The 20,821-nt window shown below is 41.6% G+C and overlaps 2 protein-coding genes across 3 annotated transcripts in view; both read right to left on the reverse strand.

Annotated features, from left to right (window-relative positions):
* Positions 1-390: 390 nt before the first annotated feature.
* On the reverse strand, positions 391-9,680 carry gpr37a (G protein-coupled receptor 37a). Its single transcript, XM_012874934.3, has 2 exons — positions 8,471-9,680; positions 391-2,743 (listed from the first exon to the last, which is right to left on the reverse strand). The coding sequence occupies exons 1-2, from the start codon at positions 9,341-9,343 to the stop codon at positions 1,925-1,927; spliced, it is 1,692 nt and encodes a 563-aa protein (XP_012730388.2). The 5' UTR covers positions 9,344-9,680; the 3' UTR covers positions 391-1,924.
* A 6,160-nt stretch (positions 9,681-15,840) lies between these two features.
* Positions 15,841-20,821, reverse strand: part of pot1 (protection of telomeres 1 homolog) — an 86,715-nt gene continuing 81,734 nt past the window's right edge. For both annotated transcript variants that reach the window (XM_012874949.3, XM_012874948.3), the window contains exons 15-20: positions 19,731-19,927; positions 19,450-19,585; positions 18,170-18,252; positions 17,137-17,231; positions 16,274-16,379; positions 15,841-16,146 (exon numbers count right to left, since the gene is read on the reverse strand). In XM_012874949.3, coding sequence (XP_012730403.2) covers positions 16,028-16,146; positions 16,274-16,379; positions 17,137-17,231; positions 18,170-18,252; positions 19,450-19,585; positions 19,731-19,927 — 736 coding nt within the window. In that variant the 3' untranslated portion in view covers positions 15,841-16,027. The remainder of the gene's footprint in view (positions 16,147-16,273; positions 16,380-17,136; positions 17,232-18,169; positions 18,253-19,449; positions 19,586-19,730; positions 19,928-20,821) is intronic.

The raw sequence follows: 20,821 nt of genomic DNA on the forward strand, positions 1-20,821 counted from the left end.
AAACAGTCCCAGACCATCACACTACTATCAACACCACAATTTTATAGTTTTTAGAATGCTGTTAGCTTTTCTCCTGATGTAATGGGACACACACCTTGCAATAGGTTCAACTTTTGTTTTGTCGGGTCACAGATTTCCCCAAAAGTCTGGGAGATCAAGATGAAAAATGTAGAGCAGTCCTAAGTGTTCATTTTGCTCGCAGTGGTTTTTACCTGGCAACGCTGTTGGAGGCCATTTGTTGTCAGCCTCTTTTTTTAGGAAGCACTTTAGATGCTTTTCTGGGTTCTTCTGTGACGTTTTGGATGAATTAACAAGTTACTGGGATAATTTGGTTGTCTGGCCACTCCTAAAGCCAAAAGTCTTAGATGACTTTGTTTCTCATCTGTTGTGGACCTTAGATCAGGGCATGCTTTTTAGATGTTTTAGCCTACTTTATGTTGCTGACAGGTTCACATTAAGTGATCTCTTGATTCTACATGTCAGTAGTAGTAATCAGGCCTGGGTGTTGCTATTAAAATTAAACCAAAAGAACTGGGTTATAATCCCATTTCATGCTATTTCCTTAAAAGGCCAGGTTGGTTTGAATTGCTTTTTCCCTTAACTAAATTCATCATTTAAAAGCCACATTTTGAATCTACTCAGGTCACCTTTGTCTGTTACAAAAGGTTGTATGATGATCTGAAGGATTAGTGACAAAAATGCAAAAACAGAAGAAATCAAAGAATTCTGTTTTTTGAAGAGTGCCCATTTGTTTCTTCTTTTTCTTCTTCTTCTCTAAAACACTGGTGGAAAAGAAGCAAATTACTTGTATTACAACCCATGTTCAAAAATGACAGAAAAGCACTTTTAGAAACAGATCCAATTTAATACTTAAGCAAAATGGAAATAATCCTTCACAGATTCATACACAAAAACAGCCAGTTTACCATAAATGGATCCTTTTACGGCTATTTTCTCAACACAGTCTCTATATTCAGTCTACTTGTGTTTTCATATAGATTGAACTTATGACTGATAAAAAGTGATAAAAATACAAGTGAAAGCTCTAGAAATACTAGTTTAATTACCGTAATAGTGAGTGGATTCTTTTCATATAGAAACTAAATTGAGGAGTTCAACAAGGGCCCTACCTCCTCAATTTTTTTAATTGAGGTTTTACTGGAGTTGAGATCCAATAGTGAAAATGTATGGCATGCATGAAAATCCCACCTCCAAGGCATACATTTATTTATTCCTAATGTTTTTTATCCAATGAGATTAAAACAGGCTAGATAAGGTACTGTTGCAGGTATTTTTGCCTTTACAAAGAGGTGGCAGCAGTGTAATTCAAGATGGCTGTGCCCGAGGTAGGCTCCATATAAATACATTTAAATATCTGAATGTTAGGATATGTCCAACTCATGACTTCATCTCTCATCAAGTTTGAAGTGAAATTTTTTTTTTTCCCCCTTTTAAAACAGGAAGTCATCTCTCGTGGTGAGATGTGGAATCTCAGCAAGTACGCAGATGCAACTTGATGCTGAGGGTGGCCATCTGTTGTTTGCTTTTGATACAAGGTGTGGAACTAAAAAAGGATTCTAATTAAATAGGATGTCTTTTTTCCTTTATGTGAAGTTTTAAATGTTCAATACAAATAATGGTACCACAGGTCTTTCTGTGCTTTATTGCCTCTAATAGGCTATTATTGATGTAAAAGGATGTAACTTGAGAAAATAATAAAAACCTGTTCCTGTACACAGAAAAAAAAAGAATTCATAGATTTAGGCCATTATTGAATCAACCCATTCATTTCATTAAACACTGGGTGGTTTGCATTTGCATTATGAGTCTGTTCAACATTTGGGATCTCTCAGAATTAGACAGCTAGGAACTGTTCACTCATCTTCCTGATCACCCCAAGCTGTTCAGCCATGCAGCTTGAATCTCAGCAATGTGTCCCTACAACAGAGTATGCAGCTGAGGTGGAAGGCTGCCTATGGATGGTGCTGAACGGGGATAGCTCCAGCTCAGTGGTGGCACATTCGTTTTCCACATCACTGTTGCGGGGCGGGTCACACTCCTCACAGCAGCAGCAGCAACAGTCCAGGAAGGCTCTGGTGAAGGGCTGGCACAGGCAGAACAGCAGGACGGGGGTTCCCGCCGACTTGCAGAACAGCAACAGCTGGCTGACCAGATGCAGGATGTCCAGGGTCCTCCTAGGGATTCCAGCCGCCATGTACACAGTGACAATATTGCAGATGTTCTCAGGGATGATGCAGAAGCCGTAAAGGATGGCCAAGGCCACCACGGCACAGTTCATCTGGCTCTCCAGCTGGATTTGCTTCTTGCTCCCCCGTACACAAGCTCGCTCAGCATGACGGATCTTTCTGGCAGTGACCAGCGAGCTGCAGATAGTGAACAGCGTTGGCAGACAGAAGTAGCAGCCAAAGTACCACCAGAGGCGGGCCCCATCATAAGTTAGGCCCAGCACATACAGCGTGTCCGGCAGCTCAGTGGAGATCCGAACCACACAGCGTTCACAGGGCGTGACATCGGGCGGGTCACTGTCCTCCGTCACTAGCTGTCGGATGAGCAGCTCAGGTAACGCCAGCAGCAACGCACCAACCCAAATGACCGCCAGCTTGGCTGTGGTGGACGCCCAGTTCTCGATCATCTCATAGTACATCTTGACATTGGTGGCTGCACGAAAACGATCGATGCACAGAGCGCACAGTGTGAAAGTGTTGACCCCAAGGGATGCCACCTGGCAGAGGAGAAGAAACAGATTAGGTCATATAAACACCTGTCTGTGAAGAGCCCAACGCCAGCCCTGATTTACTGCCTTAGATGGTACCACCTGTCAGGATTAGACTCCAATTTCACAGAAGGAAAATTTGCATTTCTTTACTTTTGCCCCTGACTGTCTGTGAGTACAGCATCTCCTCAGGGGTTTGCAACAAGTGGCTGTTCCCTTCCACAATGGCTGCTAACTCTGGTTAAAATAAAAACAAACAAACTAACAGTTGAAATTTAGAAGAAAAAAAACAGATGCCGTATCTTTCATGTGATCATTGCATTCCGTTTGCAAAGCAGAGTGACACCAAGGCCCAGTCATATTTCTTAGAGCTATTTTTCTTTTCATCAGGCTGGAAATGTCCTCAAATATCAACCCCTGAAAGAAGAAAATTAGTCCATCCTCTTAGTAAAAGTTTTATATTTTTCATTTATTTTAAAATCTAAAACAGTGTTAAATTTACTTTTTTTATGGCAACAAATTTCCTACAATGGATAGTCATCAAACATTAGAAGACATCTTTTTTCAAAAGGTTTACGGATGCAAGAGTTTTCTTTACGCTGGACCGAGGGCAAAGATGGCTCCTTTGATTCTAAAAAAAAATGCAGACCTCTTTTCTAGATGATTAGGATCAAAGGAAAGGAAGAACTAGCTGTATTTATGTAAAACCATTTACAGCCCAAAGGAAAATATTATGAAGAAAATCAGGTGACCAAAAATGATGTCAGTATAAGTGCATTCACATTGGAAAAGTCCAAATGGCTTTAAGTGTTTGACTATGAAAACCATGGCGAAACATCAGTTTTTAAGTGCTGATGTTTTTATTAAACTGCAGGTGACGTCCTCACATTTTCCACCAGTAGGATAGTCCATCAATCCATCTATTTTCCATATCCGCTTATCCATGCAGGGTCGTGGGAGGCCAGGTGCCTCTCTCCAGCAGTCACTGGGCAAGAGGAGGAGTCCACCCTGGACAGGTCGCCAGTTCATCACAGGGCAACATAGAGATACAGGACAGACAACATGCACGCACACACTCCCACACAGCAATTTATAGAGACCAATTAGACTAACAGTCACGTTTCTGGACAGTGGGAGGAAGCTGGAGTACCTGTAGAGAACCCACGCATGTACAGGGAGAACATGCAAACTCCATGCAGAAAAACCCAGGCTGAACCCAGGGTTGAAACCGAGGACCTTCTTGCTGTTAGCACCACAGCTAATATTTTCTCCTGTTAGTTGAGTCGCTGATTCCGGATAATCATCCCACCTGCTGCCCTACAACCCTATTGTCAGTCTGCTTTAATCTGCCATTTTAGTAGTCCATCACTCCATTCAATAAAATCACTGTGGTGGCTAGTTAATTCAACATTAAGAATCAAATGTTCAAACGGTTATTTCTAACTCAGCAAATTGGCATTGGAAACTGATTGTTTGAACACAAACCAGTTGTCCTTAATCTGTTTTAAAACTAATTTGACCTTAATCCAAATTCCTCAAAACAAACATAGTTCTTAAAAATACATAATCACACTTAATTGTGATATCACTGCATTGATTTATTGGTTACTGTTCTCAGTTTTTATCTTTTGTGTCCCCACCTCCAGCAGTCATTGGTTGAGAGGAGCGTTACAGCATCGACAGGTTTACAGTCCATCACAGGGCAACACAGAAACAACCGGGACCAACAATCATACACACACGGCCTCATGCCTAACAACAATTTGCACAGACTAATAGTCATGTTGCCACTGTGGCATACAGACCCATTTCTATAGTCCTGTGTGGACGTTAGCAACAATGTTTCTATTCGCCTTCGCTCCACCCTTCAGAGCCCAGCCCCAAAAGTGTAGAGAATGTGATTTGTAAAAAGTGATTATAAAATAATTTAATTTGTAAAAAAAACTAAAACTTTTAATTTGAAAAATAAAATCTGAAACAAATTAAAAAATTATTGATAGCAAAAAAATTTAAAGTTATTAAATTATTTTTTTCTGATTTTTTTTTTTTTACCTAGGTAAAGTCTTAAATGAAACCTAATTAAGATGTAGTGTTATGACCTAAAACAGGTCTTTCATGCTGAAACACCTTTCCATGTGTCTGAATTATAACAAACCAGAGGGGGTCAAAGTTCACCCACAGAGATGGAAAAGACCCATTCTTACAAACATGTGAGGACAGCTGTTGCTGCCATGGACCAAGCAACCAGGTATTCCGTTTAGGAAGTAGTTCCCTTCCCACTTGATGTCAGGTTGGTTTGATTAGATGCTTTTCCTGAAATGCAATCATTGGAAAACGGATGTTTGTATGTACTTGGGTTATCGTTATCTGATATTAAATGTGTTTGCTAAAGCATTTAAATGTGACAAAATTACAACCAGAAGAAATGTGTAAGAGTAGAATTACTTTTTCACAGCACTGCTAATTTGACAAACTTCCAACTGGTGCGCTGCCCTGTGCTGCTTTGCTCTGAGCTTCTTCATTCAGTTCACCTTCCTTCTGACTTCCTCTTACAGTTTGAGAGGCAGAAAAGGGTTGGTGTTCAGGTAAGACTTTAATTCAATTTGAATTCAATTAAATTTCATTTATATAGCGCCAATTCACTACACGTCATCTCATGTCATTCTCTTTAAGATAATTAATGTATCAGTGCATAAAAACGCTTTTTCTCAGATTCTTTGTGTGTATGTATGTGCAAACTCTTAGTGACCGCAGCTCCTCCTGACTTCTGCGATCAGTTTAGCGTTATCTTTAAATCTGGATGAATAAAACAGAGTAAATGCAAAACAGATGGATTGAATGATGCAAGCCAGTGATTCATATCTGCTGGCTTTCAACCGGTGCTTTAAGTGGAAAAACATACGTACCGGTACTCCCCCTTTAGTTGCGGGGCTGGTGGTCGGTGAAAATCATAGTTATTGAAATAATACATATTTAAAATAAAAATGTTTAAAGCTTGTTATCAAAGCGTGTGAAAACAGGATAAAAATAAGTCTTATTCTTAGAGCACTTTATAGGATGTGTCCTACTTTTGTATTACACTGCCCATTGTTGCATTTTATTATTTGTACTTTATTTGTTTTCTCATTTCAATCCCAAGTAAATTCTAGTTTCTTTGTCAATTTTCCTCCTTGATATTCAAAACAGAGTTTTCTTGCGTGGAAGTATATGAACCATTGTTGATACAAAATTAGTTTCATGTTTTTTTCAGGATTTTACTTTCTCCTGTTATTTGTTGTGTCTCTTTTCAAAACATTAATATTGAGGAGTTATTTTGTAAATACAGAAAAACTCACTGGCAAATCTTGTCTTATTGTTCATTTCCACGTGGGGGGCACCACACAGCATTTGTGCTCAGGGCCCCCAAAGGGCTAGCACTGCCCCTGGACCTACAGAGGTGTGTGTGCAGCAGCAGGTCCCTGTTGGATGCGCTAATGCTTATTTTCCTCCGCTTTTCCTCGCTCATGCAAAGCCCCTACATTCCACTTGAGCGTTGAGCGACAAGTCAATGGGTCAATTTAGAATGGATGTGAATTTGGATCTCTCTGTATGACTGGTAAGTTGTTCAGTTATTTTATAAAGTCTTTTGAGACGATATTTGTTGTAATCTGGTGCTCTATAAATAAACTATATTAAAATATTAAAGAACATCCTGTGAACTGCTTTAAACCTCTTTGTATCTCATCTGTAGTGAGTCATGATCATTCAAAATCACAGACTTCTGGTGAAATTGCCTTCCAGGCGTTTTTAGTTTCAGTTGAACCTACTAGAAGTGATTTGCTAGCACTCAGATCTCACTAACACTATTGTTTGTTGTCTAACAGTTGGACTTTTCGGAGGTTGGCACATTATTTCTGCGTGGCTGTCCTGTATTGTACAGATTCAAATCATGTCGCTGTTGCTGCAGGTTTCATGTAGCATGATTTCATCCATTTTATTGAGATATTCTGACATACAAAATGATTTGGCAATAGAAAACTGGTACATTGAAGCTGAATAACGGACGGAGCCTATAGTACATTCAGGAGAGTCTGTCATTGTTTACCGTGACGCAGACAGTCCTGTAGTCAGAAGGGGGTCATGGTCTAATCTCAGTCTGCGAGGCGATTCACTAATCCCACTCCCTAGTCTGATGGGAGAGCAGATTGTAACACATCCAGGAGGTTTTTTACAGTGTGATGTGACACTAATCACATCAGCAAGCCCTCATGTCATTCTGGTCCATTAAACATGATTAAGAGCTGAGGCCTGATCCACTGTTCTCCTACTTCTCCTCTGATCTTTTCATCTGCAGAATTACTACAGTTCTGTGTCAGCAACAGCCAAACAGACTGTTATCAGGCCATACGGGACTGTAACATGGCCAGCCAGACTGATAATGTGTAGCACTCTACGTTCTGGACATCATCAATCTGATCCCGCCAGATTCCATTGAATCCATTTGGGAAAAGGGGGGACCTTCAGCAGAACTTACCGAGCTGACTGGCCGGAGCAAAGGTTGGTTTTAGCCAATCACGATCTCAAATGAAAATATACGAAGCAGCCGCCATGAGAAACCACAGGTTACGCTGGTAAAGGCACTTCTTGCTGTTCTTCTCTCAAAGAAGAAATCATGAAATCTGATAAAACAGATGTGTTAGCAGCAGCTATGTGTGCGTCCTAATGCGCTGCCATGTTTGTGTTGCTTCGGCTGTGGGCTCAGCAGCTCTTGCTTTCCTCTCAGCTGGTATGTCCCACCTTAAACCACAATACTGCAACGTGATTGGCCCGGATCCTTTTTTGGTCCAGACACAAAGGGTTTTCAAGCGGGAGCGGTACAAGATAGATTCTGGTGTGTTTGTAAACACACAAATACTGCGGGAATTGAGCTTACGGGCAAAGTAACGGGGCCGATGGGTTTAACACATTTCTAGGCAGCAGGATCATGTTGAATCACCTGGGAATAACCTTTCCCTTTTAAACGCTAAAAACAGGAACCCTTGCAGAGGTAAGGGTTACTGATATCACTTTCACATGAAAGAGCATCAGAAAGAAAATAGAGTGCATCAACATAATAGGCCTACAACCAAAGATGTTTAGTTTGTCCCCCTGACAGTAAAAGCGGAGGGAAAATCATTTTCCTGAGCCCAACCTCTGCTGCAGCGTGGTAGTTTGTCAAGATATTACATGTCTGATATTCACACACCCTCAACCCTCAGGGCCTCCTGCCTTGCTTGTAGGTTAGTGTGAACACTTCATTTTAAACAATGAGCAGTGCTCACTTTGGTGGATCATATTTATTGCATTTGGTGCATTCAAGTACAAGGCGATAAATCAGAATCAGTAAATATTAGAGAAAAACTTGCACATTATTAGCACCAATTGTTAATAGCAAAACTCCAGACTTTCCACACGTGAGGCTGAGTGAAAACAGTTGGATGTGATTAACTGGGGATGAGATACAGGGCTTTTTGCTAAAGTTTTCACATCCCTCATATTTTCCCATGGTTATCAGAAGCTAACATTAAATGTCAGTACATTTTATAGGGACCAACATGAAGTAGGACATTATTCTATGTCATTCTTTGCTTTGGTGATCCCTGGTGATCCCTGATTGCTGAGAGACAACCATACACTGCATATATATGGTCTATATGACGTTTAAAATTCAGCATACCTTCAGCAGTAGAACCCCGCTTCCCATCAACCCCCTCTCACCTCCAGATAGGGGACGATCCTACATGAGAACTCTCCCAGCAGCCAGTTCTTGGTGAGCTCGTGGAAAACTACGAGCGGCAGGCAGAAGAAGATAACGACGAAGTCCCAGAGCGCCAGGTTGGCCAGCAGGGAGTTGGAAATGCTCCTCATGTAGTAGTTGTGACACACGATGCACATGAGCGACACGTTCCCCATGATGCCCACGCTGAATATGACGGCGGCCACCATCAGCACCGCGTACGCTCCGTAGGACGCCGCAGTGAGCGGATAAAACGGGTTCTTCATCTGCTTGTGTCTGGTTCGCGGCTTCACTGGGCCAAACGGCGTGGAGTCAGGGACGTCCGGGAAGACGTAGTCCTCTTCTTCATAGTTGCTGCTGTTGAACATTAAGGGGAATAATGTATCCTGCTCCTGCGCCATGGCGACAGGCAGAGCCTTCGGTGAGTCCGGTAGCGGCTCACTCCGCCTGATCCGGTCCTCCGTGTGCTTCGGGTCGTTCTCATCGGTTCTAACTGCGCATTTAGGTCCGTGAACGGTTTGTTTGAGCACTTGTCCCACAGTACACTCGCCTTTTCTCCTACTTTCCTTAGTGCGTAAATCTGCACTTTCTGCGGAGCTTTTACGCACAAACCATGGGTGCTGTGCTGTCATCGGCTCAGATGATTCCGGATCAATACTAACCATCGGCGGGACCTTCGCGATGGCTCCTCCATTGCTCCGCCAGCTGACTCTGCGCCATCTCCGGCTGTGCGCATTCCTGTCGGCGGTGGTGGATTCATAATGAGGACCGAGAGTCGACCTTTTGTGCCGGAGTAGCTCAGTCGCGCCGATCTCGCTGCACAGCAACAAGCACAGGACCCGCTGAGGCAGCATCTTGGTTCAGTTTAAACACAGGTGGAGTACGAGGTGACCCACACTGCTCGATCCATATCCAGGTTGTGGTATCGGGTCAGAGAAGCCGTGAGCTTCTTGGGGTATCAATGGCACCCAAGATATCCAATTATGGAAGATTTGCGTAAAAGTGAGAAGCCTAACAGCTCCGAGTGCGTCCAGAAGCGGTTCCGTCTAGAGATAGCCCATGTGGTGACGCCCAAATCAAAACCAGAAGTCTTTAACAGAACTGTAAAGTTACAAGTTTCAATAGTTCCAGCTCCTCAACCTCCGTGCCAGAGAGAAAAAGGCCCAAGTGAGGGGAGTAGATGGTCCTGGAGGAAGAGGAGAAGGAGGAGGGAGAGGGCGGGAGAGAAAAGAGGGGAGGAGGGGCCGTCATCTGTCAAACTTCTTTTATCTGATATTAATTCTGCGTTTGTTAATACACATGAACAAACACAGACTTCTCTGACTAATACTCTGCAGAAAAGGAGCATTTCTATTATTAACTCATAAGAACCAAGAAGAAAAAGAAAACAAGCTGTTTGATGCTAGTTTAGTGCTTTACTGAAAGAAAAAAGGGTGGTCCCAGTGCAAAAATAAATAAATACATTGAATGCTGTTGTTATGTATTCACAAACAAAATAAAGATGTCATTAGTCTTAATGTTTGGTGTTGCTAGGCCTTGCTCACAGAAATCAGATGGATAAAGAAGGGGAGGAGAGCACCAGGGCTGGCAATCAAATTCCAATGATCTGCATTGAGGACCAACAGCCTCACACATGGGGTGCCGCTCCATACCATGTACTGCCTGGTGAAACTTACGTTATTTCTAAAGAACCACTGTAAACCTTTTAGCAGTCCTAGAGTTTTGGACCCAGCACCAGAGATGATCAGGAGTGGTTCAGATTCATCAAAGAGCATAAAGGTGATGTATAAATCAAAATTACATAATGAGGTCTTTCCTTCCTTGTATTTTGCAGGTTGTCGTATTAAAATGATTGAATATCTTTCAAATGCAAAGAGCATTACAAAAGTATTCACGTTTTGACCATTTTTACATTTTGTCATGATCCTTAACATTGACATTTTTATTGGAAACTTTTGTGACTGCTTAACACAAAGCCGTACATAACCATTAAATTTAAGGAAAGAAAACATTGTGCTCACATTTTATACAAATCAAATCTGTAAAGTGTCATATGCCCTGTCAGTACTTTGTAGAACCTTCTTTCACTACTGCAGGTCTTTGCCGTTTGTCTATTCCAGTCGACCATCTTTGGCAGGGGCGTCCTAGTGCGGCCCTGGGATATTTTGGCCCTTGGATTGATTTTGTATGGCCCCCAACTGCATTATAACAATAATCCCAATTTTGCCAGCTAGCAGAGATGATTTATATGATAATTTTCAATCTTTAATCAGGGCAAATTTATTACTGACAAAATTCTAATTTCTTACATTGGAAAATGTTAGGAACAAGAAAAACGATTTATCTTTTAATAACCATACTTTTTGTGTTTTCTTTACAGCAGCACTGTGGAGGTTTTGACTCAGGTATTAGCTTTATTTGAGATACTGTCATGCTTTTTAGCTGAACCCGAACGAAACCACACACAGAGTTCAGTTTAGAGAGAGTTTATTGAGGAAGATGAATGGTGGAGGATAGTGACCAGAGTCCAGACCAGGAGGCTGTTAATGGCTGGAGCTGGCAAGCAGGATGGAGCCGGAGCACGGAGGTAGCAAGACCAGCAGCACGGCATGATGGGAACATGGAACCAGAACCACAGCAGGATTAGCAGCATGACTGAGTGAATACTTGCAGGACCGGAGTGAGAGCATCCTGAACACCAGTAAGACCAAGGAGGTAATAATAGACTACAGGAGTTCCAGGAGGACTGAACACGCTCCACTCTACATACAGGTGGAGGTGGTGGAGCGCGTGGATAGCATTAGGTTCCTGGGCATTCATATCTCTTCCGACCTCTCTTAGACTGTGAACACCACCCACCTGGTGAAGAAGGCCCAATAACAACTCTTCTTCCTCAGGAAACTGAAAAGGACTGGCTTTCTACTAACCTGCTAGATAACTTCTACTTAGCTGCCATAGAGAGTCTTTTATGTATCAGCATAACTGTATGGTATGTAAGCTGCACATTACAGGAGAGAAAGGACCTAGCACAGGTGGTGAGAACAGCGCAGGCAATGCGCTGTTTGCCCCTTTCCCATCATGTAAATATTTGAGAAGCCTCAAAGCCAAAACAAATAAGCTTAGAAACAGCTTCTTCCCAGGAGTTGTGAAGGCAATCGCCCCTTGATGGGAGACTGCAGTCAATGCTTTTAAATCACCCCACTGTTACTAACCTGTAACACGTTATAATCACTGTAATGTTATTGCCTACTTGCACACTATCATCTCAGAATACCCAAATGCACATTGCTGTTAATGAAGCTTCTAATTATCACAGCACAACAAGCACCTTAGTCATTATCTGTTATCTGTGACTCATGAAGGACAACTAGTTCACATAATCTTCACCTTTTTATCTTTTAATCTCTCTTTAATGCTACAAGGGGAACAAAATTGTAACCCTTGTTCATTGTTGTTTGTCTTTACTATGTGTACTGTTGTGAAAACCTTTATTGATGTATGTAACTCTGATCATATCTTCTCTGGGTGCACCTGCATAACATTCCCGTGTGAAACAAGTTCTTATGCTACAGATCCACTTTTGTGTTTCCACATCCAAGGACACAGAGAGGAGTTGAGTTAGATAAGAACTGGATCATACCAGTGGGTGCACCCCACCTTTCTTCGTTAACCCAGAATGTATAAAAGTTAGTGTTTTCTTTTTCTCGTTGCTCTGTTTCCTGACTGCGTTAGGGGACAGACATTCAAACGCTCATGCCTTTGAATAAATAACTTAAAGACAAACGATGCATCATTTGTTTTCATGAGTGGTGTGCTCACTTAATTGATAATTATTAATATCCATTACAGTACTCTTAGCCGGAGTGGCCAAAAGAAATTTCACCAACACGCAGTGACAATAAAGAATCCTTGACTGTACTAATGTCTTTTCCCCAGTGGTCTCCAGAACTTTAGTTATATGGGCCAAAATCATCAAATCAAAAGTATTTGTGGGCCAAATGTAATCTAATAAAACAAACATGGTTTTTTTTTTGTTTGTAAGAAAGGGCTGTTAAATCATTGTAGGGTTTTGCACATTAGCCTTATTAAAAGCATCCGTTCTTCTAATTATTTTGAGCTTGGTTAATAAAATATAAATGAAAAAAATCTAGTTTCAGCAATAAAAACAGGATTTGGGTCCCTTTTTTAAAGATGCTTGGTGTCTTTAGCCAACGTGCAGTGCCGGTGCCACCGGTGCCACACCAAAAATGGCTACCAGAGGAACAGGTTCAATATTTTTCTTGTAAATGGATGAAAAGGTTTTGAAGAATTCTTTGAGCCTGAGGCAAGACCAAAACATATGAGATGTGTTGGCTGGAACCTGTTTACATCTAGGGCAAGTCGGATCAGCTCCCTGGTAAATTCTTGCCAGTTTGTCCCTCGTGAAATGAAGTCTGTGTACCACTTTAAACTGTGTTAGTCCATGTCTAACACATTCAATTCAATTCAATTCAATTTTATTTATATAGCGCCAAATCATGAAACATGTCATCTCAAGACACTTTACAAAATCAAGTTCAATCATATTATACAGATTGGGTCAGATTATACAGATTGGTCAAAAATGTCCTATATAAGGAAACCAGTTGATTGCATCAAAGTCCCGACAAGCAGCATTAACTCCTGGAGAAGCGTAGAGCCACAGGAAGAGTCATCTGCATTGTCCATGACTTTGCTGCAATCCCTCATACTGAGCAAGCATGAAGTGACAGTGGGAAGAAAAACTCCCCATTAACGGGAAGGAAAACCTCCGGCAGAACCGGGCTCAGTATGAATGGTCATCTGCCTCGACCGACTGGGGTTACAGAAGACAGAGCAGAGACACAACAAGAGAAACAAAAAAGCACAGAAGCACACATTGATCTAGTAATCTGTTCTACATTAGATGGTAGTAGCGGGTGAGCCGTCTTCTCTGGATGATGTCACAGTTAACAGAACACCAGACCAGGTGTACCTACTATGAAGAAAAAGAGAGAGAGCAAAAAGTTAAAAGCTGAAATGACAACAGTCATTTCAATGTAATGCAATGCAAAACAGGAGAACAGTAGACTGAAGAACAGTAGAAATCAGTAGAGTGAGAAAATTAGACCCTGATGTCCTCCAGCAGCCTAAGCCTATCACAGCACAACTATAGAGATAGCTCAGGGTATGAGCCACTCTAACTATAAGCTTTGTCAAAAAGGAAAGTTTTAACATTAGTCATTCAGACGAAGAATGTATGTGTTCTACTGCCCACCTCCATTCATTATTTGATATGTCCAGCTCTAATTCTTCCTCCCATTTCCTTTTTATGTAGGCAAGGGATGGGGAAGCCACCCTCTGGATATTTACATAGAGCATAGAAACCGACCCCCTAGCAGTCGGATTCATTTCCAATAGCCAATCTATCCACCCAATCTGTGGTGATTCAAGAGATGAGGAGAATGTCTTTTCACAAAATCTCGAATCTGAAAGTATCTGAAGTAATTTGTTTTTAAGTGAATTCCATATTCCTTTTCCAGCTGAGCAGCAGACATAAGTACACCATCTTTAACCAGATTTTTAAAAGATTCCACCCCAGCTCTATAACATTCCTTAAACGCTGTCCCCCCCAGAGCTGGAGAGAACAGGTGATTGCCATAAACGGGAGCAGACAGGAGGCATTTCTGTTTTTAAAATGTGTTCTGAATTGGACCCAGATTTTGATATAGTTTCATACAACAGAGTTATTTGTGTATAGGTACTTGCTTAGGGGCAGAGGGGCACAAATGAGGGAACACAGGGATATTGGGCTAGATGCATATCTTTCCATATGTACCCATACTGGGGTGTCCTAATCATCTGGGGGGAAACCCCAGTATGGGTACATATGGCATGTTCATATTTATCACTTTATTCTGTCTAAATAAAAGACGGATACCTCTAGAAGTGGCCTATTCAGTAAATAGTTGATCTTTATATAATATTAAATCAGTACAATTACTGTACAGCTATTTTATGACGTTTGAACAGAAGAGAGGAATACAGTAGCCAGGTCACTGCTGCAGTTTGAAGTGGTTTTGGTGGTGGGGGATGTGTGTGTTTCAAAATGTTTCATGAGAGCCCACTGTCCCCAACAGCTAGAGAGGAAAGAGAGATCCAGTAAGAAAAATAGGTTTTACTATGACATCTGCTTAAAAACTGTGACAAGCCATTTTTAAATTATTTCTACTTTATTTTGCATGACAAGACATTATTTATTTATTTTTTTACTGGAAGTAACGTCAAATATCCCCTGACATAATCAGAAAGTACTAGGAGGCGGGCAGGGGCAAAGTGGGTTGGGTTCATCGGGAGGTCACCTGTCATAGTTTGATGGCAGTAGAACTTACACCCTGGACACCAGCTGGACGTGTTGCACTTAGCTCTGGATGGGGTTGGACAATAACTCATCCAAGTCTAACTTCAGAGATCTTCCTGTCTTTGTAGCGGGTGATGGGATAACTGTCACTTTGATAGCTGTCAAAATATATTTATATTTCTTTTATGTCGCTCCACAAATTAATGCTCTCCTTGTAGGTCTGCAGGTGGGCCATCCTCTACATGTTCAGATGGATTGAACAGAGCTCTGGGAGATGTTTAAAGCTTGAGATCTTTTTTTAGAACCTAACCCTGCTTATAACTTCTCAACAACACTCTCACTGACCTGTCTGCAGGGTCCCTTCGTCTTCATAGAACGGTTTGTTCTCTAACAAACCTCTGTGGCCAGAAACAGAACAGATGCATTAAATGACTCAGTTTACTGGATGCACTGAGTGGCATGGGACAGCCTGGAATTTACTGAACACTAACACCTTCTGCCAGTGTTTAGCAAGCTCTGCCCTGGTGGTAACATAATTCTGTAGCAGCCTCCTCTGGAAGAAACTGTGTCCTGAAAAGAGGAACTGCTGGACAGTTCCAGACATCCTTAAATCTTCTTCACTTCCTCTGACTTTAGTTATCAAAAAGAAACAAGGAAGTAAATGGATGTGATATTACTTCCTTATTGGGATGAAAGTCTGCAGTAACATCCATCAGAAGTCCTTTCCGCTTGGCTCATGCTGTGACTGACTGAGTTGCTCCACACCATGACAGGCTTGGAGTTCTTGGGTTCTGATACAGAGAACTTCCTCTGTGTTTGGGTTAAAGTATAGAAAGGCTGAATTCAGAAGACCAGCTGGTGATCCATGTACAATAATCCTCAGATCAACTGAAACGCAGAGCCACCCTGAAGAGGCAAAACATCATGGCAACCAATAAAACATCTGATTCAAATAAAACACATAATTTAACACCAAACACCTCAAACTTTTTTTATTTATACTTTTATTTTGAAAGTCATTAAATAGCTAAACTGAGTGGTAAAGAAAACACTGGAAATGGGAACAACAATAAAATCACATCAGGCCTTTAAAAAAGTTTGCCATCATACACCTCATGACCAAAAACTTCATCTGTTCTCCTGTTTGAATCTGAAAGATGCTGCTTCAGGCGGGGTCCAGTCATTTAGATGTAGGTTTGACAACAACAGTGTTGCAGATTTGGTAGCAGGTCTGGTTCTTTCTCTCATCCCCCTCTGTACCGTACGCCATGAGACACAGGTCAAGCCATGGGCGCTCACCTGTAAATGAGTTTAAGAGTTTAACATGATATTGTGCTAAAGCTCACCGAACTCTCAGGATGAAAAGGAAAAGAAATCATCAGGCTTAAAGTTGCAGTGCTAGTGTTGTTGGCTTCTGTTGACGTACCATTGCTGCCCTCTGCTGGACAGAGGATATCCATAGCTTGATGGATGCTGTTCTGAGCCTCCTGATTGGCTGACACGTCTTCTGCTGCAACACTGAAGAAAAGCTCCTAAAGATGGAAGCAAATCAACTTGTTTTAATCCAGACAGCATGAATTCATTCATTTGATCTTCACAATGAGAGCTTTATAAGATGTTGAAAGTCGGAGGAGTTTTCAGTTCATTTATTTGTTTCAAATGCATCTGAAAATGGGTCAAGACTTAAATCAATGTTATATTTAAAAGAAACTGTTGTCCTGTCCATAGGCCCTCTAGCCAAAGGAGGCCCAGCCCCTGGTCAGGCATTTAGAAGTTAACCTTTAAAACTAATGCTATGAAGAAACTAATTTAAAACCAGCATTCATTTTTGAAGTACTTTTTTCTGTTGACACTGACCGTTAAAAAGAAAGGTTTATTTAAGACTATAGCTTTGCTGATTCACAGATTACTTGGTTTTAAATAATGTATTTTTTTCCTGTTGCAGACTCTGGGTCTCAAAGGTTTTGGAAGGATGGAGAGTACAATTGACGTTGGTAATAAAATCAAGACGGGAGAGTGGGGAAAAGTGAATTGTGTAAACAAATAATGTAATCATTAAATTAAACAGTGATTGAGATAGAAATAGATAAATAGTGGCTTAAGAAAAAAAAACTGGCAGGGTGTGAACAAGATACTTCTTTCAACTCAGGTCCAATGTCCATCGATGAAGCACCAACAGAAAATGACCTTGCAGGCCCTAACTCATGTACAAACAGAGGTTTTTTTGCTCTTGCAGGTAGATCTTTTGGCTCAGAGATGTTAGTTATCTTGTGAAAAGTGGAAACTCACAGCATGTTTCCACAGGAAGACGTCCAGGGTGTCGGTGGCGTCCTGCAGCTCCAGCTTCATCAGCAAGACCGACTGCAGCAGCTGCACCCCGAGGTCTGCAGAACACAGATTCAGACAAAAGCAGACATTTAGGTGAGTTCAGAAAGTACTGACCTGAGATCAGTGATGCTAAGCTAAATCACCCCCATTTAATCAGAGAGGGAATCAATAGAGAAGCTTTATTGTTTCATCTTTTCTCTTATAGACTGGTGGCAATCACCATCAAGCAAGCCACATAAAAACAAGCAGCCATCCACAGTGGCTGAAGATTAAGGGGAAAGAATTAGGTCTCAAAAGAGGAGAATCAATAAGTCCATGAATGAATGGATGCAGCAGTCGTTGGCAGGAAACCATGACTCTAGTGACACTTTACCACCCTAGGGGTTCCCTTGGTTTTCCCAGGCTGGAATGGATGTAGGGTCTCCCCAGCAAGTCCAAATGGCGCCCAGGTGGATTTTGGACCAGAGGCCCAAACCCCCTCAGCTGCCTTCAATAGATGGGGAGGAACAGCAGCTCTAATCTGAGCCAAGATGGTGAGATGCTCCATACTACTACTCAGCTCTGAGTCCAGCCACCTTCTAGAGGAAGCTCATTCAGCTATGATATGTGAACAAAATTGATGATGATGATGATAATAATAATAATAATAATAATAATAATAATAATAATAATCCATCCATCCATCCATTTTCTAATCCGCTTAGTCCCTCATGGGGTCGCAGGGTTGCTGGTGCCTATCTCCAGCGTTAATAATAATAATAATAATAATAATAATAATACATCAAACTTATATAGCGCCTGTTTGGACACTCACAGACACTTAAAGTTTACAAAACAAATTAACTGATAGTTTTTAATGTGCTATTCTTCCAGAGGCATACGTCAAGTTTCAGCTTTACTTGGTTTTATACTTTTAAAGCATGTTATTGTGGTTAATGTTTGCCCTCTCCTCTTCACCTTCCTACAACAGTCCAGGAACGTGAACTTGTCTCACCCTTTGCTATGGTCCTCTCGTTGATCCCCTCCATTCCTTCAGGGCTCGGCTCCCTCAAAGCAGCCTCAGAGCACCGTTTACACCTGCAACACACACAAGAAAATATTAATGAACATGTTGCCAGACTGCTCTCCTTAATACACAGATAGCTTTTAGACTGGGATTTCAGTTCTGTTATTATGTGACAAGTTGTTTAGGTGGATTCCGCTCAGAAATCAGGTGGTTCCGTTGTTCTCTCGTCTTTATTGCCAGAGCTTACACAAAGCTGATTAGTAGTTTCTAGTAACTTTTGTTTTCTCTCTCAATCCATTGATCTGAGGATTATCCAGAATCCTTTTATATTTTAGAACAGTTAAAAGCCTTTTTATATAGTTTCTAACAACTGGAAATGTTCAACTTTGCCACATTTTATAGACTATGTAAGACGATTAACAAAGTGTGCAGGTTTTTTTTTTTTTAGCCTGAAACGTCCCTGCAGTCAAAACAAAGGATAAAATTCACCAATATTCAATAGCAATTCCCTTGCTACTCATACTACTGACTGCAGGTACAGACCAAACAACAGAAGGTGCTGTTGACCCATTTAGCAGGTCTTATGTATAATATCTCCACAAACCTATTTAACTCTAACACCTGCACTGTATTTTCTGGACAAACAAAGGTAAGGCTTTCCTTGCTCCTCTGTCATGGCTTCATGTCTTCCTCATCCAGGGGGCGCCCATGAAATTTGAGAACCACTGCCTTCTATTAAAGCCCAAAAGCACACAAGTCCATCAAAAATTATTTGGTGAACATTTATAAATTTCAGAATTTAAAAGAATTGCAGTAAGGAGATTTCATAAATAAATACAATTACTAGATCAACTCCTTTTTCACATGTCATATATATGTCTGTACAGTGAGAGCTAAGTGGAATCAATGTCAATACCCTTTCCACCCTGTGTGAAGACATTTGGCCAATAAATCTGTTTGTGACTCCCATCTTTAGGCCTTCTGTAATAATATGGTTGACAGAGTTTGTTGTCTAACAGCAACATTTATGAAACTACTGGGTGTGTCAGATACAACTATTTCTCATTTATCAGTACTTTAACTTAAGTTTGTGTGTAGTTGCTACAGTGCTGGGACATTTGCTCGTCAAATAGGGGAATGGGATATTCCCCCTAGGCCATCGCTGGCTTTATTAAAACAGAGGCAACAAAGAGGAAAGGCCACAACAGGTATGAACAGACACTGAAGGAAAAGGGTGGGGGCAAGCAGTGTGAAGTTAATCTCTCTACCCGTAATATCTCTTTTTGCCTCTAAACAGACAAGGTGCAGACAGATCAAGCAGTGCCAGTTGGCCCCCAGACGACGACACTGGAATGATGTTCGGGTAGGCTGCTGCAAGCTGGCATGTCTCCTCTAGAGTGCAACCTGAAAAGTGATCAGGAAAACACAATTTCTTTTGTTGCAGATTTGATGAAAAGAAAAGCAGCAAACTTTTTTGAGGTTTATCTTAGAACAAAAACAATAAAGAAAAGTGAAGCAAATTTCTGAAGTCAGGTCCATAAGCTGTTACCCATGAGAAAGATGAGTTGGTCGGTTCTGCCCGGTATCATGAGCCTGGGGGATAGATAAACACTTCGACACCCTGAGGTGCCTGCAGGGAGGTCAACATGTCCTGCGAGAGCCCATGGAGGACGACTGCAGGCTTTGGAGTGCTTGGATGCCTCAGAGAAGATAAGTGCCACCAGTTCATCATCTGGTATGTCCTGACTAAGATCAGAGCACAGCAATAAATTGGACCTTTAATTCTATATTAGACAACGTGGAATACAATTCCATTATTATGTTGCTTCTTCTCAGCTACATTAATATCTCATATTACTCTTCTAAGCATTAATTTACCCACCACTACTAAGGAGGTTTGGTATCTTAGAACGTCCCCTAACTTTGACAACTTTGCCAAAAACAGGAACATCCTTCCTCAGATGCAGAAAAAATAGTTCATAATCCTTTAGTTTAAAACATGTCCAACTGATACAAAATTGTGTAATTAGAGAGAAAATAAGAACTTAAATAGGACCATCTTTCTGCCTCATTTTCCAGAAATCTATGTTGGGTCCTCAACATTTTCTGTTTCCTTGTCTCTAATATAGGATGAAGCTGGTTGTATTATTCTTTTGTAGAGTTGACATAAAAGCATGATTTCCGTTAATTCCAGAAATATCTTCTGATTCTTCGCAGTTTCCTCCTGTATTGAGCCCATAATGAGGCTGGCCGATGGACCTGGACTGGCAGGCCGTGTACATGAATTCCGCTTCAGCAGCAAGCTCCAAGCACAGGGGCTGTAGTTTCTGTCGGGTGAACTAGTTGGTGCGACACCTGCCGACATCTGAGTCCATGTGAGCCACTGATTGAAACACACGTTCAGTCAGAATGTCCACACGACAGATAATAAAGTCTGGAATTACAGCGTTGTCGTTCCGTCGGTCCATTGTCTTCCGCTTATCCGGGGTCGGGTCACGGGGGTAGCAGCTTCAGTAGGGAGGCCCAGACGTCCCTCTCCCCGGCCACTTGGGCCAGCTCCTCCGGGGGAATCCCAAGACGTTCCCAGGCCAGCCGGGAGACATAGTCCCTCCAGCGTGTCCTGGGTCTTCCCCTGGGCCT

The sequence above is a fragment of the Fundulus heteroclitus genome, chromosome 2 (assembly GCF_011125445.2).
Source record: "Fundulus heteroclitus isolate FHET01 chromosome 2, MU-UCD_Fhet_4.1, whole genome shotgun sequence".
Taxonomy (NCBI): domain Eukaryota; kingdom Metazoa; phylum Chordata; class Actinopteri; order Cyprinodontiformes; family Fundulidae; genus Fundulus; species Fundulus heteroclitus.

Bases quoted from the DNA above. Each gene is read 5' to 3' on its own strand.
- gpr37a (XM_012874934.3), bottom strand. From the start codon at position 9,343: ATGCTGCCTCAGCGGGTCCTGTGCTTGTTGCTGTGCAGCGAGATCGGC. The intron at 2,744-8,470 runs GTGAGAGGGGGT...CTCCTCTGCCAG, and splicing joins GGATCGTCCCCTATCTGGAG to GTGGCATCCCTTGGGGTCAA.